Raw genomic sequence first — 26,712 nt, 5'->3', positions numbered from 1 at the left:
TGGGTGCGGTAGCTCATGCCTGTAATCCCAGGACTTTGAGGGGCCAAGACAGGTGGATTATTTGAGGTCAGGAGGAGTTCAAGACCAACCAGTTCAACATGAAGAAACCCTACCTCTACTAAAGATACAAAAATTAGCCAATTGTATCTACTAAAGATACAATTAGCCAAGCCTGGTGGCACATGCTTGTAATCTCAGCTACTCAGGAGGCTGAGGTAGGAGAATCGCTTGAACTCGGGAGGCAGATGTTGCAGTGAGCCAAGATCGTGCGACTACACTCCAGCCTGGGCGACAGAGCAAGACTCTGTCTCAAAAAAAAAAAAAAAAAAAAAAATATATATATATATATATATATAATAACAACATTCAAGTCAGGTTTTCATAATTTCTGCCAACTGTTTTAATTATAAAAACACCTACATAAGATATTTTAAAAATCAGAATCAATATTCAGAAGGACCAAGCATTTCATGGGGCACCTTGGACAGAACCTCATGTGTTGTGGACAGTGTGCATTGTGTTAAATTAGGATTTGTCACAATGTGTCTTTTATTTATAATGCAGTGTTGCAAGATCATTTCTCACATATTTTTAACTCAACTTTAGTGATTGCAAGTTGCAATCATAATATATTTCACCTAGAGGTGGTAGATAAAAGTTTTCATTCTAACTGTAGAAAGCCTGTGTTCATTTAAGCTACATTTTAAGTAATTATTCCTGCCAAGAACAGCTCATTCCTTGTCTTAAACCTCTTTTTGTTGTTGTTGTTGTTGTTGTTGTTGTTGTTGTTGTTGTTCTAGGAATATCCTCAAGTTCTCTTTCTTATCTGTGAATCAAAATCTGCATTTTCCATGCAAAGATATAATGTAATAGTGTGTGCTGAGTGTCTACTTTGGTAGACCTTGCCTTGTTTAACATATACGGTAATGCCCTCAAGACTATAGGTAGTAATAGAAGAATTAGGACAAATACATAGAGATGGGACAATCAGCTCCTTTAAACAAAGGAGCAAGTTTGCAAGATGAAGTAGTGAGTTTAGTTTTGATAAGTTAAATTTGAAGCATGAACAAGCTAGCCATATGGCATTGTCCATCAGACAGCTATAGTCTTGGGCTTATTGCTCAGCAGCTAAGGCCAGTCCAAAAATTTGGATCTGGGAGACAGCAACATGGAAGCAGCAGTTGACTCCAACAGAGAATGAGGTCACTGAAGGAGAGATGCTGTCTTTCAGCAAGTGGTTCTTTGAATTTTTCCAGGACTGAGGTTAGGTTTATGCTGAACTATCCTCACTTTATTAAGTCTTCCTCATGGCCAACAAACACATCTGTGGTAAGATGAGAGAATAGAATTTGTTCTGTGTTGAGAGGTGATTTTAGGTCATGTATATACAACATCAGCACGAGCAACCTGGAGCACAGAAAATGCCTGCTACAACTCATTCCTCCATATCAGTGTTGTCCAATAAAAATAAAATGCAAACCTAAAGTGCAATAATATATATATATATATAAAATAAAATGCAAGCCACATGTGGAATTTTAAATTGTCTAGTAGCCATATTTTTTAAAGTAAAAAGAAACAGGTAAATTTAACTTAGGCAATATATTTAACCCAGTATGTCCAAAATATTATCATTTTAGTGTATAATCAAAAATTTATCTTGGCCAGGCATGGTGGCTCACACCTGTAATTCTAGTACTTTGGGAGGCCGAGGTAGGTGGATCACCTGAGGTCAGGAGTTCAGGATCAGCCTGGGCAACATAGTGAAATCCCGTCTCTACTAAAAATGCAAAAAAAAAAAAAAAATAGCCAAGCCTGATGGCGTACCCCTGCAATTCCAGCTACTTGGGAGGCTGAGGTGGGAGAGTTGCTTGAACCTGGGAGGCGGAGGCTACAGTGAGCCAATCATGCTACTGTACTCCAGCAACAGAGCGAGACTCCAAAATTTATCTTATTTTTTTTTTAATTTTAAAAATGTTAAGAATTAATGGATATTATACCTTATACCTTATTTCCTTTGCACTGTCTTTGAAATCCATTTGTAGTTTACTTAAAGCACACCTCAGTTTGGACTAGCCACATTTCTTTCTTTTTTCTTGAGACAGAGTCTTACTCATTCTTGCCCAGGCTGGAGAGCAGTGATGTGATTTCAGGTCAGTGCTACGTCCACCTCCCAGGTTCAAGTGATTCTCATGTCTCAGCCTCCCCAGTAGCTGGGACTACAGGTGCATACCATCATGCCTGGCTAATTTTTGTAATTTTAGTAGAGATGGATTTTCACCATTTGACCAGGCTGGTCTCGAATTCCTGACCTCAAGTAATCTGCCCACCTTGGCCTCCCAAAGTGCTGGAAATTGTAGGTATGAGCCACTGTGCCCAGCCAGGACTAGCCACATTTCAGGTGTTCAGTGGCCATGTGTGGCTTGTGCTCATGACTGCCATATTGGGCAGCACAGCTCTTAAGAGTTCACCTTACAGAGGAAATGCACCACCACCCCTCTCTCATTTAGGTGGGATTATAGACAGCGGGCCCAAGTAATAAGAATATATCAGGGCCAGACGCAGTGACTCACACCTGTAATCCCAGCACTTTGGGAGGCCTAGGTGGGCGGATTGCCTGAGCTCAGGAGTTTGCAACCAGCCTGGGCAACACGGTGAAATCCCATCTCTACTAAAAAAATAAAAAAAATTAGCTGGATGTGATGGAGCTACTCGGGAGGCTGAGGCAAGAGAATTGCTTGAACCTGAGAGGCAGAGGTTACAGTGAGCTGAGATTGCGCCACTGCACACCAGCCTGGGCGACAGAGCGAGACTCCATCTAAAAAATATGTGTGTGTGTGTGTGTGTGTGTGTGTGTGTGTGTATGTGTTTGTGTATATATATATATATATATATATCAGATTCCTTAGTTCTGTTTCTGTTTGGTTCATTACAGTATAGGCCAGATATCCCCTCTCTTCTGTATCTGATACAATTTTCTGTTAGATATTTAAAATGTGTTTTGATTGACAGAATCACTTTTCAGAATACCATAGGATACACACATGAACTGCTTGCATACTGCAGTGTCATACAAGTTTATTCCTATTTATATTCATCTCTGTGGCATCTGTCATTTAGGATTCAGAACTGTTACCACATACATATACCAGATATTTTCCACAAAAGACATTTTTGGCTGAGCGCAATGGCTCACACCTATAATCCCAGCACTTTGGGAGGCCAAGATGGGTGGATCACCTGAGGTTGGGAGTTTGAGACCAGCTTGACCAACATGCAGAAACCCCATCTCTACTAAAAGTACAAAATTATCTGGGCATGGTGGCACATGCCCGTAATCCCAGCTATTTAGGTAGCTGAGGCAGGAGAGTTGCTTGGACCCAGGAGGCAGAGGTTACAGTGAGCCAAGATTGTGCCATTGCACTCTAGCCTGGGCAACAAAACTGAAACTCCATCTCAAAAAAAAAAAAATTCTTTTTAAAGTATGTTGTATGTTATTTCTCAACTAATATTCTTTGTATATAAGAATATTGGGAAAATCTTTTTAAGATTTTACTTAAGGTGATCAGAATAATGTGAGTCTTACAGAGATATAAAAGTTACGTTTGGAACTCAGAATTCAAGCTGAATAACCTAGAAATGTTAAAATTCATACAACACATTTTGTATAATGACTTTACAAGGGTGATTGTATTAATAACACTGCAGAATGTCATTGCTTGTTTAGTTTTAATATAAATAGGTGGAATAGAGTTTAGTTTTAATATAAATAGGTGGAATTTCCTTATAGGCCAGAATATCATCGTCATAGTGGCTGGAGCAAATTTACTTTTGAATACGGAGGACCTGAGGGCAGCCGCCAATATCATTAGCAGAGCCAAAGTCATGGTCTGCCAGCTCGAAATAACTCCAGCAACTTCTTTGGAAGCCCTAACAATGGCCCACAGGAGTGGAGGTAATTATACATATTTGTCATTCTTTCTATGAAAGCTTTTATCGCTGTCTTAATTAAAGTTAACCTTTTAAGTTAAGCAAAGCAATACTCTTTCTGTAGTAAAATATTCTTCCTTCCATCTGTTAGATTCACAGTCTTGTGGTTCTTGATAATGTTAGAAAAACCTACAAACAGGGTAAAAAAAAAAAATGAGTAGCATTTCCGAGATCCCTCAATATAACTCTTCAATGTAGTTGGCAGAAGTGGTACAGAGTTAGAATCCCTGAAGCAGCCCCTTGTTCAAGGTACACTTTAACTTTAGGTGGTGAAATGTTTTCTACTTTGAGAAGCAGAGGTTAAGCTGCATGGTGTACATACAAATTCATACAGACATACATACATACATACATACAAAAGTAACTGGGGCAGCCCAGTTACTTTTTGATAGGCATCTATAGGAAGTGAAGATAGTTTTTTTCTCCTTTTTGTAAAACTTTATCATCTTTTCAATAAACAACAAAGATTATTTATATGTAATATTTTCTGTGTTATCAGTGTCCATTGACATTGCCTCTTTTGTTTGACCTTTGATTTTGAAAACTTTCAAACCTACAGAAGCAGGCAGAATTGTACGATGGAATCTATCACCCAGCTTCCACAGTTATCAACCTGTAGCTAATCTTGATTCATCTGTTCTCCCATTCACTCCTCTTCTCTCGCCTCCAGCAAATAACAGACTTTTTAAAAATCCAGATAATTTCTTTGCTTCATTTTTACCACTGACTAGTGGTGAAAGCATCTTCTGAATTAGAATCCTATTTCTGTCCCTTGTCAGCCTCATGGTCCTAGCAGAATTACCTGATTTTTCTGAGCCTTGTTAGTAAAATGCATATAGAAATACTCTTATCTGCAGAATCGTTCTAAGGATGGAATAAAATACGATGGCAAGCATGGTGTAGTACATGTTGGTAAATCCCAATGTTTTCTCTTCCATCTACTACTCTCTTTAAATTAAAATTAGGATAATATCCTGATCAAGCATCATTTGGTGAAAAAAATCAAAATAGTAGCCACTCTAACGTGAGGACTTCTTGATATTGTGGCAATAATTGTGATTTTTTAAAAAAAAATAGAGAACCACATTGACTTTTTCTCAAGATACAAAACTAAAAAGAAAAGGAACAGTGTGTGTGTGTGTGTGTGTGTGTGTGTGTGTTTATATAAGTGATTTCTCCCAAAGTGTATAGTGTTCTACATAGAAATAAATGGAAAATAAGTCACTGAAATGATTTTGTGGAGAATTTCTAAATGTTCGTCCTGATTTAACAAATTTTCCTCTTGGCAAAACAACATGCTGTGGTAAATTTTCACTGACATTTAGTGTATTTTTAATGGACTTGAAGCTGTCAGAAAGAATTCTAAGCCAAAATCCATTTGGTTACATTTTCTCAGAGTGTCACAGTAAAGTCTAATGCTTATGGTACGCATTCTCTACACTGTGCTCATCTCAGCCGAGTGATGTGAATACAGTGTGCCACCCTGCTCCTGCTCTTGTCTTTCTTTGTATAGATCAAAGCATATTCTTGTGTAACTTCTCTTTTTTTCTTACTATCCCTTGCTGCTCAGAGATCACTGTTTCCTCTGTCCTAGTCTAGTTGCCTGTTATCTACCCAGCTTGTGGAGGAGAGAAAGGTACAGCAGCCACAGTTGAGGATCTAACCTTTCACAGGTGAGACTAGAGTAATCCCGATGGGCAGGCAGCCTACCCTGGGGCTGTCATTGGGTGGGGTCCAGAAAGGCTTCCTCCATCCCCTACCATGCAGCTCTTCCAGTTGGGAGCTGGAGGACCTGGGGCAGCAGGAAGGTGGGTAGGTGACGGTGGGCCACAGACCACTTGGCCTACTTCACACTTTCACTAAGAGCCAGCATACCTAGGTATTAATTCTGTATGAATGTTCTTATATAATAATATCACAAATAGTAATACCATGCATTTACATGTACATTACAGCTTACACATTTTATCCTCAGAAAAGCCTCATGTGAAAGATATGGCAGGCATTGTTCTCTCAGATTAAAGGTGAGAAGACCGAGACTGAGAGGTTAAGTAATTTGTTCAGCCAGTGTCACACTTTAAGTTGAGGAAACCAGGATTTCAGACTCTAAGACCCAAGTTCTGTCTCCTAGACCACTCTTTAAACTCCCACAACCCATTGATTACAGCAAACTGAGCCTTTATGAAGAGTATCTCTAGAAAAGTAAAGTCCGTAAGTGTTAACACTGTCCAGCACATGTCCTAAGCTTTGTGTGTTTTTCCTGCTCAAGAAACAGAAGAGGCTCTAAAGTATTTTCAGCACTGTGACCCCAATAGAAAACACACACACACACATACACACAAGCACACACATGCACACAAGCACACACACTCATCTGTTCAGAACTCCTCCAGTCAGGTGGCTTTCTCTGGCCAAGTAGCTGGTCCCTTTTGGTAGATACTAGGCAGATGCAGCTTAGATTCTATTCCATGAGGAGGGTCTGTGTGAGTGTGTGTGTGTCTGTGTGTGTGTATCTGTGTGTGTGTGTGTGTATGTGTGAGATGCATCATCATTCTCATATGCAAGAAGAGTGGTATAATGAAAGGAGAGCATTGAGTTGGGAATCATGAAGTATGGCTTTAAATTTGTAATCAATCAGCAAATGGGGTATCTCAGTCAAGTAAGTCAGTTCCTCTCTCTGGACGTCAGTTTCTTCTTCTGTGAAACCAGAATTGGGCTGAGAGCTCTCAGAGTTCTTTCATGTCACTTTGGACTGATCCCAGAGCAGAGTGGGCAGAGCTTAATGAGCTCTTGAACACTGAGCACCCTACCCTTTGCCCCAGGAAGCTGCGTATATACTGATCAGCATTATTCCATCTTCAAGAAAGATGATAAAGTCATCATCGTCATCATCGTCTATGGGTTTATTATCACGGTTGCATTTTTACTGCTTACAACTAGTGAATTTTGAATTAAACACATTTGTATAACTAGATTATACTAATAAAGCAGTTAGGATAATCTAGAGGAAAAGATCTTTGAATATACTGTCTCAAAACTCTCTATCAAAATGAAAGCATTGATTTTAAAGACATAGCAGCTACAACACCAAAAATCAGTAGCCCTGTATAGCCCCCATCCTCACCAGGCCACGATGCTAGGAGGTAGGCCCACTGAAGAGCCAGTGCTGCAGCTGCTTGTGATGAAATTATGCATGTTGGTTCTGGTCTTTATATCCATTTCCAAACAAATGGAACAGTACATGAGCAATGATAAATAATTGAGATTGTAAAATTGTCAAAGTTAAATTCTAAGTATGATACAAAATATCTTTTAATGCCACTTTAGTCCTTCTGCCTTTGGCAAACAAAACTTCTTTTCTGGCCATCTGGACTTTCACAATGACATTGTCCAGCACATAGCCCAAGTTTTGAGTGTTTTTGCTGCTCAAGTCACAGAAAAGAGCCTCTGAAGTAATGTTCAGCAAAGACAGTATTTTTAGTATCCCAGTATTCTCACAGTGTCTTCATTTAGAGTGATTTTCTTCCCTGTTTTCTTTGAGCTAATTATTAGGGCCTTCCTAACTGTCCAGCCCCTGCCCTCCATGGCAACACCATAAAGAGCTTCTGCCTCATTTTCCTGCCTTTTAACCTATACAACTGCTCCTCCGGGCCTCACCAGTTCCTTACTGACATTATTGTGCTATCTATTAACATGCAGTTAAGATAACTAAGAGTTTAGTCCATCTGACATTGTAATTAATAATAATTACTGTTGGGTGCTGCCAGTCACCTCTCAACTCCAAGTTACTTTGTGGTACATTCTGTGCTCTCTAGCTCTGCCTGCTCCCAGGATGACATCATGTTTTCCACCTTGTCTGTTACAGATTTGCATTCTTCTTTGCTTAACTACATCTACTAATTCATATTTCTTTCGTCATGGTGGAATATTTATGCTCATTTGTGGTAGCACAAACTGAGAAGAATGGCATTTACACTTTTCCCCTAAATTTAGTTACTAGTCAGGCTCTAAGCCTATGTATCCTGTTACTATTGAATAATGCTGTCCCTCAGTAAAGTACAGGCAACTAAGATTGATTCTTAAACAGTTTTTACAATAAAATTATAGAATTCCTTATTCTAGCAATTGAGACTTAAATTTTAATGTAATTTTTTCCTTAAAATTTGTTTTTATTATGGAAAATTTCAACTATATGTGGACATACAGAGAATAGTATGCTAAATCCATATATACTATCATTTAGCTTCAACAGTTACCAACACGTGGCAGTTTTTTTTTTCTTCTTTTAAATTCCATCTTTTATTTTAGATACGGGGGTACACGTGCAGACTTGTTTTTGTTTTGTTTTTGTTTGTTTTTCTGAGGCAGAGTCTCACTCTGCCTGCCCAGGCTGGAGTGCAGTGGTACAATCTTGGCTCACTGCAGCCTCCACCTCCCAGTTTCAAGTGATTCTTGTGCCTCAGCCTCCCAAGTAGCTGGGATTACAGGCATGCACCACCACACCCAGCTAATTTTTGTGTTTTTAAAAGACACAGCGCTTCACCATATTGACAAGGCTGATCTTGAACTCCTTACCTCAGATGATCCACCTGCCTCAGCCCCCAAAGGTACTAAGATTACAGGTGTGAGCCACCGTGCTGGGCCTTCATATGCAGATTTGTTACATAGGAATATCGTGCCCAGGTAGGGAGCATAGTACCCAAGAAGCAGCTCTTCAAGCTGTGCCCCTTCCCACTCCAGTACTCTGTAGTGTCTGTTGTTCTCGTCTTTCTGTCCACGTATGTGCAATATTTTGCTCCCACGTATAACTGAATACATGCACTATTTGGTTTTCTGTTCCTGTGTTAGTTTGCTTAGGATTATGGCCTCCAGCCCCATCCATGTTGCTGCCAAGGACATGATTTCATTCTTTTTTATGGCTATATAGTATTCCATGGTGTATATGTGCCACATTTTCTTTATCCAGTCCACCATTGATGGACACCTCAGTTGATTCCATGTCCTTGCTATTGTGACTAGCATGGTGATGAACATACAAGTGCATGTTTCTTTTTGGTATAATGATCTGTTTTCATTTGGGTGTGTACCCAGGCATAGGATTGCTGGGTTGAATGGTAGCTCTATTTTAAGTTACTTGAGAATCAGTCTCCGAACTGCTTTCTACAGTAGCTGAACTAAGTTACATTCTCTGCAGCCTCAACAGCATCTGTTGTTTTTTGACTTTTTACTAATAGCTGTTTTGACCAATGTGAGATGGTATTTCATTACAGTTTAATTTGCATTTCTCTAATGATGAGTGAAATGATGAGTAGCTTTTCATATGTTTGTTGACAACTCATGTGTCTTCTTTTGAGAAATGTCTGTTCATGTTCTTTGCCCATTTTTTAATGGGGTTATTTGTTTTTGCTTGTTGATTTGTGTAAGTTCCTTATAGATTCTGCATATTAGACCTTTGTCAGATGCATAGTTTGCAAATATTTTCTCCCATTCTATAGGTTTTCTATTTACTGTATTTGATCATTTCTTTTGCTGTCGAGAAGCTCTTTAGTTTAATTCAGTCCCACTTGTCAATTTTTGGTTTTGTTACAGTTGCTTTGAGGGACTTAGCCAAAAATTCCTTGCTAATGCCAGTGTCAAGAAGGGTATTTTCTAAGCTTTCTTCTAGGATTTTTATAGTTCAGGGTCTTACATTTAAATATTTAATTCATCTTGAGTTAATTTTTGTATATGGTGAAAGATAAGGGTCTAGTTTCATTCTTCTGCATATGGCTAGCCAGTTATCCCAGCATCGTTTATTGAATAGCGAGTCTTCCCCACTGCTTGTTTTTATTACACATGGCCAATCTTGTTTTATCTGTATCCTGCCTCATGGCTCCCTACCCCGCACTGCCACCTTGGATTATGTTGAAGCAAAACTCAGATGTTATATCATTTCATTCATAGTATACCTGTTTTTTGATGTAAGATACTATATGTTTTAAGAGTGATGTCTTTGCATGCAGCACTTAATCTGTAGCTCATTAATTTAGTGAGTAACCTCTCTGACATTCTTTTCTTCTATGTAAGTGTGAAAATGTAAATATACATATAGTTATGTATGTTTGTTATTTGTTCTTTTTAAAAAGGGAGGGTAGGCTGGGCACAGTGGCTCACTCCTGTAATCTTAGCACTTTGGGAGGCCAAGGTGTGAGGATCACTGAGCCCAGGAATTCAAGAACAGCCTGGGCAACATGACCAAACCTCCAAAAAAAAAACAAAAAGAAAGAAAGAAAAAGAGAGAGAGAGAAGGGGGGCAGGGGAGGGGAGGGGAGGGGAGGGAAAGAAATTGGCCAGGCATGGTGACAGGCACATGTAGTTCTAGCTACTTGGGAAGCTGGTGGGCAGGGATCACTTAAGTCTGGGAGGTGGAGGTTGCAGTGAGCTGAGATTGTGCCACTACACTCTAGACTGGGCGACAGAGCCATCTCAAAAAAGGTGGGTAGAGTGGGTGGAGTGGGTGGGCAGTACAAAAGTGCCTTGTTCGTTTATAAATAAATTATATAACTCTTTCTCTGACAAACTCTTTCTCTGACAAAGCTGTTATTCTTTTTAACAGCTGTAGTGTGTTACATCAGACATGTATGTTACAGTTTTGCCCTTGTTGCTCAGGCTGGAGTGCAGTGGCACAGTCTTGGCTCACTGCAGCCTCTGCCTCCCAGGTTCAAGCAATCCTCCTGCCTCAGCCTCCAGAGCAGCTGGGATTACAGGCATACACCACCACACCCAGCTAATGTTTTTTTTTTTTTTTTTTTTTTTTTTTTGAGACGGAGTTTCGCTCTTGTTACCCAGGCTGGAGGCACAATCTCGGCTCACCACAACCTCCACCTCCTGGGTTCAGGCAATTCTCCTGCTTCAGCCTCCTGAGTAGCTGGGATTACAGGCACGCACCACCATGCCCAGCTAATTTTTTGTGTTTTTAGTAGAGACGGGGTTTCACCATGTTGACCAGGATGGTCTCGATCTGTTGACCTCGTGATCCACCCGCCTCAGCCTCCCAAAGTGCTGGGATTACAGGCGTGAGCCACTGCACCCAGCTTAATGTTTGTATTTTTAGTGGAGATGGGGTTTTACAATGTTGGTCAGGCTGGTCTTGAACTCCTGACCTCAGGTGATCCACCCGCTTCAGCTTCTCAAAGTGCTGGGATTACAGGCATGAGCCACCAAGCCCAGCTTATGTCATAATGTTTTAAACTAATCCCCTTTGATAAATGTGTAGGTTTCTTTTTGTGTTTCCTGTTGCAAACAAGAGCTGTACAAACAACATTGTATATCATCTTTGCATGCCTATGATTTCTGTAGGATGGGTTTAGAAAAGGAATTGCAGGATCAGGAAAAAATTGATCTTTTAAGAATGGCTCCACCTGCATGATCTGCACATGTACCCCAGAACCTAAAGTACAATAAATACAAATAAAAATTAAAAAAAAAAGAATGGCTCCTACCATGTTGTTCCACACTGGTAGCTTGCTCTAACCTGTGCTCAAATGCTGATGAATGTAGATTTGAGGATCACACTAGGCGAGCAGTTGTTTCCATTTAATGCTTGAGGAACATTGGGAATGATATATTGTCCTGAAAACCTAAAAAGTTTAAGTGAGTGTGTTAGAATACTGGACAATGAGATCCTTTATGTGTAACTGACATCTCTAAGACCACTGAGAAGTGAGAGAACCAATGAGTGATACTGTTGCCAGGCTAAAAACTCCAGAAGAAGACAGAAGAGATGGGTAGACAGGCAGGGGTGTTGGGCTATGTGTAAAGGACAATATAATAACAGTAATAATCCTTTACATTTGTACAGCACTTTAGAGTGTACACTGGGCTTTTACATCTGTTTTCTAATTTAAGCTGCACAATAACTCTATACAAAAATCTGAGCAGCCAAAAATATACCATAGAATTTCTGTGGGTGAACATTCTGGATTCTAAAATAACAAAAATGTGGGAATAGTGTTAGCCTATGCTGGACAAGACCCACTGACTGAATCAAAATTTTAGGTAAGACCAAAGAAGGTGCAGAAGTAGACTAAATGTCCTCACCAGGCTGAAGTAGCAGATGGTTTCCATTAGCCACGTGCTGATTAGCTTCTTCCCAGGAATGTGGAATGGATTAGTGCCCAGCTGGCTGTGTAAGAGCCACCTGGAGAACTTATGAACATGCAGATTCCCTGATCCTACCCCTAGAGATTCTAAGTCAGTGGGTTTGAGGTCAGTCCTAGAAATTATGCATTTTAACAAGCTCTCCTAGTGATGTTGATATGCACCCAAGTTTGTAAGCCACTGCTGAGAACTGCAGCTAGAGAATTTTACACTGTGGGTCTATAGTCGATGAGACTACTTAACACTCATGTCCGTGGACCTGGGTTGAGAAAAGACTAACCAATCTAATTGAGTACTCAAGTGAATAAGTGCTATAACAAAGAGGAAGCTTCCTATGAATGTCATTTCTAAAGACTTGAAATATATATGTGTATATATATCTACACACATGCACACAAATATATATATCATATGTGTATACATGTATCATATTACATATTCCAACTTGGGTGACATATGCATCACATATTACAAGTTCCAAACCAAAGGGTGTTTTAAAATATTGTTAATTGACATTGGGGTGTGTGTTGCTGTGGACAAGAGTCCTAGCCTAGAGAGACCACTTTTTTTAGAGTGGACTAAACCCTGAACTTAAACCCAGAGGACCCCTGAGTAGGGGTCCAGCTTAACTGTGTCCAGTGTATGACCTTAGACATATGACTTCATCTTTCTGAACCTCACTTTCCTCCCTCTGAAAAATGGCCGTGATATATTCATTTCCCTGTGTCTGCTCTTCCCATCTATCCTTCTCTTATAGGCTCTCAGTCTGAGCTAGCACCAGCCTCTGATTGAATTCCCCCTCCTTTCTCAATCTTTTTTTTTTTTATATTTCCAGATTGCTCACAGAAGCCAAGAATGTTAGCTTTTGTGTAAGTGCATATGTTGCAGGAGTGATTGTGATATATTTGGGAGGCATACATAGGTGTACAAAATATGCATATGCACATGATATTCGTGCTTACTATTCCCACCAGGAACATTCTCAACTCTTCATTGTTTCTCTTCTATCAGCTCTTTTTCTTCCCTGGAAAATGGATTTATGAACTAGCCTTGAAACTAAGCACTTAAAGTAACCCACAAAAATGCCCACCACCCTGTTCACATTCACACATGTCCTTTCATGCCACAGCATTTTTGCTTTTCTCTGATGTTCTTGTTGCCTTTGCCTTAACTCTATAATCATGTTGACTGTAATATTGCTGTTTTTCTTGGAAGCTGAAATGTTGTAAAGTACAAAGTAGAGAAAACAGAAATAAGGAATTGGTACCAGGCTATCATGAAAACTGAGATTTCAGACTTTTCTCTATATCCATAACTAAGTGGATATTTAACCAGATGAAGACAAAAATGAACTCGGGGATTTTCTCTACTAAACATCTGTAAATACACCGTGTTAAAAATGAAAACCAATAATAAACCCCTTTTCCATTCCTTTGTAGTGAAAACATTGTTCAATCCAGCCCCTGCCATTGCTGACCTGGATCCCCAGTTCTACACCCTCTCGAATGTGTTCTGCTGCAATGAAAGTGAGGTAAGGGTGAATTGCTTTGGTCATTCTGTGAGAAACCAGAAGTTTGAGTAAGTAGATGAAGCAAAGGGGCAGAACTAACCACATCAATTTGATGACGTGAATTCTCAGGCATGGTGAAAACAGATTTTTTCAGTTTACTGGAGTGTGGAGAAAAGGAAATTAGTAAATCCTAGGGGGGAAAAGGAGATTCTCTGAGTCACTTCCATATTCTAGCACTTATCAAACCTCAGTTAATTTTAGTCCCTTCCTTGCCCTCACACGCTGGGTGTTTTGTTTTCTTTTTTAATTATTTCATATCCTGCAGACTATATTAGAGTTGCCAGGTTTAGCAAGTAAAAATACAGGATGCCCAGTTAAATTTGAATTTCAGATAGATAATAAATAACACACTTAACAAATTTATACTGTAAAATTACCTGTCGTTTATCTTAAATTCAAATTTAACTAAGCTTCCTGTATTTTATCTGGCAACCCTAATCAGTGTAAAACTCCTGGAGGATCTGCTACATTCTGTTGTGAAGACCGTGTCATGATGTGTACATCTGAACAGACTATATCTATCAATTGGTACAATAAGAAAGGGTACTGTACCACCCTTTCTTAAGTATTGTTAGGAAGAAAATTTTAATATTTCTCCCTTTTTATAATCCAGACATTAGAACAGAGCTCTCTCCCATTATTGGGATGCAGGTATACACATTGGTGAATGTAACATGGAGAGAAAGAAATTAATGAACTGTAAAAGTTGAATTTCCACTTTTTTTTTTTGAGACAGGAACTCACTGTGTCACCCAGGTTGGAATGCAGTGGCATCATCATGCCTCACTACAGCCTCTACCTCCCAGGTTTAAGCAATCCTCCCACCTCAACCTCCCAAGTATCTGGGACCACCATGCTTGGCTAATTTTTAAATTTTGTGTAGAGATGGGATTTTGCCATGTTGCCTGGGCTAATTTTGAACTCCTGGGCTAAATCAGTCTTCCTGCCTCAGCCTTCCAAAGTACTGGGACTACAGGTGTGAGCCACTGCACAGCCTAATTTTCCATTTGGTTTAAAGGTTGAATGAAGGTTTCTAGGATTTCTTTACCTGCTTTCTTGATAATTTCATCTCTCAAAACATAGAAGAAATAAGAAAGAAGACTGCTACAAATAAACTAATTTTAACAAACCACAATAGGTTATGCAATATTTTTGAGGAACCATCATGCTAGGAAGAAGGAATTGTGGGAAATAGTGACCATTTCACAATAAGACGTTAGAGTACCATCAACTGCTAAACTGGCCTAAACTTTCCTGCTAGATACTTGAAGAGCACTCTATTTATTTCTCAAATGTTCATCACAGCTCAAATTACTTATTCAATTCTTCTGTCTTTCCCATTAAATTGCAAGTTCCATGAAGTCAGAGACATCTGTCTTATTCACTGTTGTATCCCTAGTGGCTATCCCTGTGTATATAGTTATCTATTGCTGCATAAGAAATTACCTCCAAAGTGTCGTGGCTTGCAACAGCAATAATTATTTATTGCCACTCCCAGCTTTTGTGCATCAGGAATTCACACAGGGGATAGCATGGTTTGACTCTCCTGCACAACACCCGGGGCCTGAGTTGGAAGACACAGAGGCTGAGAGCTGGAAGTTTTCTTCACTCACATACCTGACAGTTGATGCTGGCTTTTGGCTGGGGGCATAATGAGGTTGTTGGCCAGAACACTTACACATGGCCTCTGCTTGTGACCTGGGCTTCCTCATAATATGGTGGCTGGGTTTCAAGATACAGCTTCCCAAGAGAAGGAGGCATCTGGCAGAAACCATGTTGGCTTTTATGACTTAGCTTCAGAAGTCACACAGCATCACTTCTGACTCATTCCATTGATTTAAGCAGGAAGGTCCACCCTAGTACCCCACCCCTTAATAGAAGATTGTCATTGGCACAGTGTAAAACCAGGATGTATGATATGATATAAGTTAATATGGTTATCTTTGGAAAATAATATCTGCTACACTGTACCTACACATAGTTGGCACTTAGCAAATGCTTATGAAATAAATAAATGAAAGAATTCTGGTCTTTTTTTTTTTTTTTTTGGAGGATAGAGTATCTGTCGCCAGGCTGGAGTGCAGTGGTGCCATCTCAGCTGGCTGCAACCTCCACCTCCTGGGCTCAACAATTCTCCCGCCTCAGCCTCCCAAATAGCTGGGACTACAGGCACGTGCACAACACCAGGCTAATTTTTTGTATTTTTAGTAGATACGGGGTTTCACCATGTTGGCCAGAATGGTCTTGATCTTTTGACCTCATGATCCTCCCACCTCAACCTTCCAAAGTGCTGAAATTACAGACATGAGGCACCACGCCCAGCCAGAACTCTGGTCTTTAAGGAAATTGGTCTCAGAAACTTAATGGAAGTAAGAAAAATATTAAAAGCTTAATGTTCTTACAGATGAACTCTAATCACAGCGATAATGTAAATTCATGCTTATGATACTCTGCTCCAAACACAAGCCATTGATATGTAAATATTAAAGGAGACAATGAAAAGATACAAGCTCTAAAACAAGATAAATAAATAACTCCACAGATCAGAAATGGAACAGCCTCACAGAGCATTCAGCCCTGGATATGCCGGCTGTACAGCCCTAGAAACAGACAGAGGTGGTAGGAAGTTCACCCGCTGTGGGTCATGGGCACTAAAAGTGTGCCACTTATAGGGGACTGAAGCCAAGCCCACCAATGGAAACCATACATGCTGGGCTGCAGCTTCCCTTCTAACAATAAAAGGTGGAGGAAGCTGCCACCCCTGCTGCCTGAAGCATATATAAGGCTCCCAACCTGAGGAGATAGGAGGACAAAGACACAGCCTCTGACCAAGAAGTAAACCAAGCCAACCGCTGACACTTAGTGACTGGATTGGCAGTAGCTCCAGCAACAACAGAGCAGGAACTCCCTGTTGCCAATATAATACCTGGTTCTGGTTTAGAGACTCTTCTGTGCCTGGTGGATGCTACTATAAAACCACTGAGGGCCAGGCATGGTGACTCACTCCTGTAATCTCAACACTTTGGGAGGCCGAGGCAAGCAGATCACAAGGTCAGGAGATTGAGACTGTCTTGGCCAACATGGTGAAACCCTGTCTCTACTAAAAATACAAAAATTACCTAGGCATGGTGACGGGTGCCTGTAGTCCCAGTTACTCACAAGGCTGATGCAGGAAAGATCTCCTGAATGCCAGGGCATTGCTTTTTCTGCTGCCTGTCAGTACCTCTCCTAATCTGCTTCCATCTTCTCTGGCAAAAACAAACAAAAGAAATGAATAGTCTGCAAACATAGAAAGCAAAAACTGGAAGTTTGAGAAGAGACATTGTGGCCCAAGAGAGACCTGGAAGAATTATGCCCTTAGGTGCCAAACTTACAGGTGCAATTTATACCAAAATCATTGGCAGTGATCCCTTCCTTTCTCCTTTCCTGCCTTCTCTCCAACCTTCCTTCCCCCACCCCCCTCCTTTTTTTTTTTTTTTGTAGAATTATCTTTGTTGCCCCTAACTCTTTGTTAAAATTATTATACGTGCAGAAAAGCTGAATGAACACTCTTTTACCTAAACATTTGATAACATTTTGCTGTATTTGCGTCTCCTCTCCCTGTATGTATTTAGCTTTGTTTTTGATTAAAAGTAAGTGAAGAAAGTATTTTGTTGTTGTTGTTGTTGAGAGTAAGTTGCAGACAGAATGATCCCTCACCCCTAAATACTTTGGCATATGTCTCCTGAGAGGAACCACAATACTTTTATCACACCTAAGAAGATTGTCAGTAATTCAGTGCTATAATCTAATATCCAAGCCACATTCAAATTTCCCCTGTTGTCCCAAGAATGTCTTTTATAGTTTTTGTTGTCATTGTTATTGCCTTATTCATTTTACTGTACCAGTATCCATCAAGGTTCCCATTGCATTGGTTGTTATGAAAAAGAAGGGAGACATTTTCTAGAAAAACAAATCTGGAAGTGGATCCAGCTTACTTATTTTCACCACTGTTTCTGTTGACTTTTGTGTATTCCAGGCTGAGATTTTAACTGGCCTCACGGTGGGCAGTGCTGCAGATGCTGGGGAGGCTGCATTACTGCTCTTGCAAAGGGGCTGCCAGGTGGTAATCATTACCTTAGGCGCTGAGGGATGTGTGGTGCTGTCACAGACAGAACCTGAACCAAAGCACATTCCCACGGAGAAAGTCAAGGCTGTGGATACCACGGTAAGTTTTAAAGTTTAAAAATCATTTTTAGCCCTTGAAAATTGTTACTTAGTAACTAATTAGATGCTGCACCTGAATTTTTGAATAATGAGATAAAGGCCTAGTAGGTGATATGGTAAAAGAGAAGAACAACCAGGCAGGAGAACTGTGTTTTAATCCCTCTCTAACTCTGTGGGACTTTATGCAAGCAAGTTGACCTCTCGGAGACAGTTTCCTCACCCATAAGATCAGAACACCAGTAAAATTATACTTGTATTACCTATATTCATTCATTTATTCAGTCATTCATGTCCCAGTCATATGATAGGTGCTGCGGATATAGCAATAAATAAGGCAAAGTCTCTGCCCTCATGGGGCTTAAGTTCTAGACAGTGAACAGATAGCTGTGTCTTACAAATTTCTCATGTGGAATAAACAGCAAGGAGCACTGTTAGAAGAGATCATTCTTTTAACCAACAAATAGTAGCAGCTAACATTTACTGCATGCTTGCTGTGTCCCTTTTGCATACATCTCATTTAATCTTTAAACAATTCTATGAGACAGGTATTATTATTATTTCCATTTTACAGAAGAAAAAACTTGTACAGGATCACATTGCCGCTTCCTGACAAAGCTGGAGATTCAAATTAGGCCTATGGACTCCACACAGACATTTTCTATGTAAGGCACTGTGCTAAGGACAAGTGTGCCAAGTGGACAAGCCATGGTTACAGAGCAGGAATGAAAAGGAAACAAGTTAGAAAAAAGACTCATGGTTCCCCTAAAGCTAGGGAAATACAAATTGTTTGTTTAGTGTTAGAATTCAGAAAAGCTGACGAGAAAAGTGAGTAAACTAGAGCTGAGGAAGAATAAACATTTTAGGGTTTTTATTTAGAAGAAATTGATAGATAATTATTTATAATTTTTTTTGGTTTGTTTTTATGCTTAGAAGCGACTTTAAAATGTGGGTCATTATCAAAAAAGAAGGCTGAGGGGTTCTGATGAAGTTTTGGATGTGAATGTACTTTGAAAAATATTCAAGTACAAGAAATGCTTATACGACCTGAAATTAACATCTTGGTTGCCTTTCAAAATGTGCTTTACTAGGTATTTGATAAAGTGTGCTTGGTGTTGCTATTCTTTTCATATTTAGTCATTTCTGAAACTATTAGTTTGTTTTCTGTTTTGTCAAGGACAAGAATCTGAATTTGAGGGGATTCTTAGTTCTGAAATCGATCCTCCATTAGACTAACACTTAAGTCCTGACCTGAAGTGAGAAGACTCTATTCATCTCCTGCTAAAAGTGAAATGAGGGGGTCCTCAAAGACCTACATGTATGCATAGAAGTGGCTCAGCCCCTATTCTCAGTGTCCTTGTTAGTCACTACCCCTTTGGGTTGTAAGCACCAGAAGCACAACTCCAACAGGCTTATGCAGGAAAAAGGATTTATTTGGTGCATATAATTGAAAAGTGTGAAGATACAGCAGAATGCAGAGGCTGAGCTGTATCAACCAGGCAAGTCAGGTCACTTGCTCACTGGCTCCCTCCCTGTCAGCTCTGCTCTCCTGATAGTGGGCTCTCAGCTCAGGTGGGTCCACTCCCCACACACACTGTACCTCATGTCATGTCCCTGTCCCTGATTTCAGATACAAATCAAAAGAACTCATATCAGAGGATGGGGAAGTGGATGCTGACCAGACAGAAACAACTCTTGCCTGTCACAGAACAGTCACGTGGAAATGCGCTGCTTGGTCATGGGACTACATTTAGAAGAAACTAGCCTTGGAAATGCCCTAGTTCAAGTTGTAATTGTGATTCTCAGAGTAATTTCATGTGGCAGGATTGGATTTCATAGATCCTGACTGATTACAACTTTGAGATTACTAAATACAGCAATGTTCACTAAGAAGGTTTTCACATTTTGATGATACTGTTTTACGCTCTTTCATTTGGATTCTTAGCACCTGCTATTAATTTTTGAGTTTCAGGAAATTGCATAAATATCCCAAGTCTACATCCCCTTCAGGATAAATGACTTTTGTTCTCTGTGGCCGCAACCTGACACAGAGGAGGGGCTCTAAGACCTAGGAAACTAGAGTTCCAGGCCCTGCTCCTCCTGAAAATTTGCTATCATGTTGTGAAGTCAGGTAACCTCTCAGGGCCTCTGATACCTCACCTCTAAATTACGTTACCGCTTTGAACCAGGAAGGGATCATGGTGGGGAGGAAGTAATCTCTAAATTTTCTTCTGACTCTAGAGTCTTTGGCTTATACCTAGATATTTCCATTCATTCATTCAACAAATACTAATCAAGTTCTGAATACAGGCTAAACAAAAGAAAAACAAGAAATAAATAGTAGAATGTCCAGTATGTTTGAATATATCTAGAGATTTTTCATTTTCTTACAGAATTTGAAGATGAACTATTAATTGGTACATATTAAACTGAGGAAAATTTTTAAGTAAAGCAAATTTTCCCTTCTAGGTCATCTAGAATATAAGGGGGGAAAGTATGATTAAGTGAATATAATATTTGTACATCACATGACTATAAATGCATAGTCATAACAATATAAATGCCAATTCTTGATTTAACCAAAAATGGAGATTATAATAATATTGTGAAGAAGGAAGGATAAAGTGAATATGCATTTGCACATTGTGGGGACATAAGAAAACTAAATCCTCATAATTGGAACTCAAGAAGTAATATCTAAAATTGACTTTTTGTTTGTTTGTTTTAAACAGGGTCTTATTCTGTCACCTTGGCTGGAGTGCAGTGGTGCCATCTTGGCTCACTGCAACCTCTGCCTCCCAGGCTCAGGTGAACCTCCTACCTCAGTCTCCCAAGTATCTGAGGCTACAGGTACACACCACCATGCCTGGCTAATTTTTGTATTTTTAGTAGAGACAGGGTTTTGCCACGTTGCCCAAGCTGGTCTCAAACTTTTGGGCTCAAGCAATCTGCCCACCACAGCCTCCCAGAGTGCTGGGATTTCAGGCATAAGCCACCACACCCAACCCTAAAACTGGTTTTTTGAAAGCAGTATATTCCCAGAAACATCAGATAATTACCAGAAGAAACCAATAAAAGAATTTAAAGTATTTGCCTTATGGAAATGGGAATGGAGAGGGATTGGGCATTTATATTTAAACCTTATCTTTCAAAACTATACATATGGATAACTTTGATTTTAAAACAAATAACAACACACAGTGAGACCACTTCATACCCACTAGCATGGCTATAATCAACAACAAGTATTGTCAAGGATGCAGAGAAATTAGAACTCATATACATTGCTGGTAGGAAGATAAGATTGTGCAGCCACTTTGGAAGACAGTCTAGAAGTGCCTCAGAAGGTTAAATACAGAGTTACCATATGACCCCACAGTTCTACTTCTAGGTATATACCCAAGAGAAATGAAAACATGTGTCCACAGAAGCTTGTACGTCAATGTTCATAGCAGCATTACTCATAATAGCCAAAAATTGGAAAAAACACAGTGTTCATCAGCAGATGATGGGTAAACAAATTGTGGTATATCCATACAATGGAATATTCAGCCATTAAAAGAAATGCTGATACATACTACAACATGGATGAACCTCCAAAGCATTATGCTAAGTGAAAGAAGCCAGACACCAAGGGTTACATATTATATGACTCCATTTAAACGAAATCCTCAGAAATAGATCAATACATAGATACAGAGTATAGATCGGTGGTTGCCAGGGACTGGGGGAGGAGGAATGGGGAGAAACTGCCTAATGGGTAAGGAGTTTTACTTTAGAGTAATGGAAACGTTTTGAAACTAGATAAGAGGTTGGTGATTGTACAACATTGTGAGTATACTAAATGTACTGAATTATTTACATTAAAATAAGTAAATTGTGAAATAATAAATTATTTTTTAAAAGGAATGAAGTACTGATTCATGCTCTGACATGGCTGCACCTTGAAAACATACTACTAGGTAAAGGAAGCCAGGCATAAGAGGTTACATATTTGTCAAAGATCGGATGGTTGTAGATATGTTGTGTTGCCTCTGAGGCCTCTGTTCTGTTCTATTGGTCTATATCTCTGTTTTGGTACCAGTACCATGCTGTTTTGATTACTGTAGCCTTGTAGTATAGTTTGAAGTCCGGTAGTGTAATGCCTCCAGCTTTGTTCTTTTTGCTTAGAATTGACTTGGCTATGCGGGCTCTCTTTTGTTTCCATATGAAGTTTAAGGTGGTCCAGTTCTGTGAAGAAGGTCATTGGTAGCTTGATGGGGATAGCATTGAATCTGTAAATTACTCTGGGCAGTATGGCCATTTTCACGATATTGATTCTTCCTAACCATGAACATGGAATGTTTCTCCATCTGTTTGTGTCCTCTCTTACTTCGTTGAGCAGTGGTTTGTAGTTCTCCTTGAAGAGGTCCTTTACGTTCCTTGTTAGTTGTATTCCTAGGTATTTTATTCTCTTTGTAGCAATTGTGAATGGCAGTTCATTCTTGATTTGGCTCTCTTTAAGTCTGTTATTGGTGTATAGGAATGCTTGTGATTTTTGCACATTGATTTTGTATCCTGAGACTTTGCTGAATTTGCTTATCAGTTTCAGGAGATTTGGGGCTGAGACGATGGGGTCTTCTAGATATACAATCATGTCATCTGCAAATAAAGACAATGTGACTTCCTCCTTTCCTATTTGAATACCCTTTATTTCTTTTTCTTGCCTGATTGCTCTGGCTAGAACTTCCAGTACTATATTGAATAGGAGTGGTGAGAGAGGGCATCCTTGTCTAGTACCAGATTTCAAAGGGAATGCTTCCAGTTTTTGCCCATTCAGTATGATATAGGTGAAGGGGAGGAAGGCAGCAAATCACACTGCCATGTGTGTACCTATGCAACAATTTTGCATGTTCTTCACATGTATCAAAATGTAAAATACAATTAAAAAAAAGAGGTTACATATTATGATTTTATTTCTATGAAATATCCAGAATAGGTATTGTAAATCCACAGAGACAGGAAGTCAACTGGTGGTTGCTGGGAGGGGACAGAGGTGACTACTAATGAGTATGGAGTTTCTCTTTAAGGTGATGAAAATGTTCTGGAATCAGTGGTAATGGTTGGACAACCTTGTGGATAATACTAAACGCTAAAGCATGTACCTTTCAAGAGTGAGTTTTATGATGCATGAATTATATTTTAAACAACAACAAAAAAGCTCCATCTAAGCAATTCACTCATGAATGGGTATTAGTGGTAAAGACTCTCTACTGAATTGCCCTGCTGAATATACTGAACGGGCTCTCAGCATCCCCCAAGTGGAGGAGCAGTGACACTGACAGGAACCAGAGTAGTGATTTTCTGGGTCTAGAATCTTCCTCATCTTTTTTATGCTATCTTCGTCCTCTCATCCAGTACTTTCATTATTAAAATTCTTACCTATTCTGCACACAGCTGTGCAGACTATTCATTAATCTGATAAAGATAAGATAATTCACATGGCGAGTGAGGAGCTCCCAGGGAGGCATTTTCTTCTGAACAAATGGGCTCCTTCAGTTTTCTGTCAGGAGGATATTACTTGCTCTCAGTCGGTTTGTAACCTTCTCGCTTTTCTCTTCCTCCTAATCCCTTATTAAAACCTCAGGGCTGACATGGATAGTGGAAACATCTTTAGTTCATTGGCATGTGGTCCACTCGAGGCAGACAGCCTGCCCTAGAAGAAGCCATTTCCCATTCTACGTCAGTGCTTCTGCAGACTGCTATATTCAGTTTTGCCTCACTGTTAATAGTTGAATATATCACTTCTATTTTTACATCTGTTTTTCCCGTTGTACTAGAGTGAGATGGTGGCAGTAGCTGCAGATGTCCTCAGCTCAGTTTGGAAGACATGACAGATGTGTCTTTTCTCCCATTTCTATATGTTATCTGAATTTCAGCCTCCAAATGACAGAGTGTGCATGTCCGCCCTCCGTTCTTCCAACCTGAATGTTAAGAGGGTTTGCCTGCTTGCATTTAGGATTGCACTGAATAAGCACTCCCTAGTCAGAGACACACCTAAGCATGGTATATTTTAGGATTATTGTGCTACTGTGATATGTTATAACATTAGTTATCCCTGGCTTATAAGTGCTGAAATTCTTGATATATAAATTGCTTTTCTTTATATAAATGGTTAAGTCCTGGAATCTACAATAATACTCTCAAGAATTTAGTCCATAGGCTAAATCTGTCTTCTCAAGAATCACTCACTCTGTAACAATGCATCATAATTCAGGGTATGTAAGTAAGCCGAGAACAAACAAAAGCCAGGGGCACAGGGAATTTATCTTTCCTATTCTTTATTCTCTTTTCTTACTGTCTTTCACATTTGTGTCCTATAGTGTTCAGAGTTGCTGATGAGGCACTAGAAAATGGCAGCCAGCTGCATGGGTGCCCTATAACTACTCAGGGCTTGAGAGTTTACTCTAAATTAGGATTGCACTGGTAAGAAGTAGAGATAATATCTGTTAAAGTTTGCACGGAAGCACTTTCTTAGGGTGAGGTGATTGCTGGGGCTGGCAGGTTACTCACAGATTTCCCAGGTGGCCTCTTGCATTCCCCTCATCCTGGGGTCTGGCCCACAGCCATTCAGGCTGTCTAAAGGATAGGGTTAATGGACCCACCTTTTAGGCCCATCCAGAATGACAGTTCAATCTTTGAAAACATAGCATCTGAGGGGCCATTATTCCCACTTGGTGTGACCTTTCCTCCACCCTACATTCTCCTCTCCCCACCCTTGTCACTTCCATCAGTGGAAAGCCAAATTAATATTGCAAAATGTACTTAGAACTAATGACTTGAGGTGATCTCAAGAGGTGTTCCCCACCCAGGCAACCTGAGGCCCCATTCCTTGCTTAGCCATAGCCCTGCTGGGAGGACCAAATACTCAGCAGTTCTTACATGGGCACTGCCAGCACTGGTCTCTGTGACTCTCCTTGAACTGTGTTTCCCCAGCAGACTATTCTTCTCATCTCCTTCTTTCTGATCAACATATACTTAATTAATTGAGTTTCTGAGGGGATTTGTGGCTTAGAAGCCATTTTGTCCTTGCCTTTGCACATTTCTGTCCAGAAGCTTCCATTATAGCCAAGATATTTCAATGTCCCTTACTGTTGATTGGCAATACTTGAGAAAGGGCTGAGTGAGTAAAAGTATATCGTTTAAAAATGGTAGAGTCTTGAATGCTGAAGAGGCAACTATAAAGTAATAATCTGATTTTGAACTGCACTGTCAATTTTTTTTGTATGTTTAAATTTTTTTTTAATTTTACTTTAAATTCTGGGGTACATGTGCAGATCTTGCGGGATTGTTACATAGGTATACACATGCTGTGCTGGTTTGCTGCCTCCATCCGCCCATCACCTACATTAGGTATTTCTCCTAATGTTATTCCTCCCCAATCTCCCAACTCCCTGCTGTCGCTCCCCTAGCTCCCTACCTCCCAGAAGACCCCAGTGTGTGATGTTCCTCTCCCTGTGTCCATGTGTTCTCATTGTTCAACACCCACTTATGAGTGAGAACATGCAGTGTTTGGTTTTCTGTTCTTGTGTCAGTTTGCTGAGAATGATGCTTTCCAGACTCGTCCATAACCCTGCAAAGGGCATGAACTCATCCTTTTTATGGCTGCATAGTATTCCATGGTGTATATGTACCACGTTTTCTTTATCCAGTCTATCGTTGATGGGCATTTGGGTTGGTTTCAAGTCTTTGCTATTGTAAACAGTGCCACAATGAACATACATGTGCATGTGTCTTCATAATAGAATGATTTATAATCCTTTGGGTATATACCCAGTAATGAGATTGCTGGGTCAAATGATATTTCTATTTCTAGATCCTTGAGGAATCGCTACACTGTCTTCTACAATGGTTGAACTAATTTACACTCCCAACAACAGTGTAAAAGCATTCCTATTTCTCCACATCCTCTCCAGCATCTGTTTTCTCCTGATTTTTTTAATGATCACCATTCTAATTGGTGTGAAATGGTATCTCAATGTGGTTTTTATTTGCATTTCTCTAATGACCATGCACTGTCAATTTTTTATCCAAAAAGTGACTGTTATTTCCTTCCAATTTTGATTTTAGGAGACTTACTCTGTTGATACAGCTCCTACTCAAAGTGCCTTTTGAAATCTTCTGTTAGAATTGCCTTGAAAGCCTTCATTATCATCTTTATCCCACTAGTCACTTTATTGGGGCTTTTTCTACTTATGAAATTAATATATACGTCAGTGTTCAACTGGGGAATGAGAGCAGCAACACAGAAAGATATAAAGAAGAAAGTCAGGTATTCATGATCCTTCCACTTAGAAGTAATTGCTAACCTTTTGGTGTAAATCCTTCCAAATTTTTTTCTATGCATAGTCATACACTTTTGAATATCTGCTTACAGCAAATTTGAATATTTGCAATATTATGGAACTAATATGTATAATTGCACATATTATGACCAAAAAATTACAACTAAAAATAGTGCAATTAGAATTAAAAAGAATGAAATATTTCTCGAGAATAATATAAATAGGCAAGTCACTGAAGAAGAAATACAAAAAAAAAAAAAATAAAGAAATGAGACAATACTTAACCTCATTAGAAGTCAGGAATATACACATTAAAATAGCAGTGAGGTCCTCTTTATATGGTTTGGCCAACCATAAAGTTGGCCAAAATTAAAACTTGAGAATGTCTTAAGTCCAAATAGATCACAAAACAAATATTATGCAATCATGCAATTCTGGTGGGAATGTAAATTTGTACAGTGTTTCCAGAGGAGTAATTTGACAATA

At 39.6% G+C, this 26,712-nt stretch overlaps 1 protein-coding gene across 4 annotated transcripts in view; it reads left to right on the top strand.

Moving 5' to 3' along the window:
* The window catches only part of RBKS (ribokinase), a 115,442-nt gene that overhangs the window by 45,717 nt on the left and 43,013 nt on the right, over positions 1–26,712 (top strand). For 3 of the 4 annotated variants that reach the window (XM_012475385.3, XM_012475382.3, XM_012475383.2), the window contains exons 5-7: positions 3,791–3,955; positions 13,569–13,660; positions 17,718–17,906. In XM_012475385.3, the coding sequence (XP_012330808.1) occupies positions 3,791–3,955; positions 13,569–13,660; positions 17,718–17,906 (446 nt within the window). Of the gene's footprint in view, positions 1–3,790; positions 3,956–13,568; positions 13,661–17,717; positions 17,907–19,532; positions 22,170–26,712 lie in introns of those variants that run through there. The other variant, XM_012475386.3, reaches the window with a different exon arrangement.

This window comes from Aotus nancymaae, unplaced genomic scaffold (assembly GCF_030222135.1).
Source record: "Aotus nancymaae isolate 86718 unplaced genomic scaffold, 86718_ANA_hifiasm-v0.15.2.pri h1tg000057l, whole genome shotgun sequence".
Taxonomy (NCBI): Eukaryota; Metazoa; Chordata; class Mammalia; order Primates; family Aotidae; genus Aotus; species Aotus nancymaae.
This window is presented reverse-complemented; position numbering and strand designations above follow the sequence as displayed.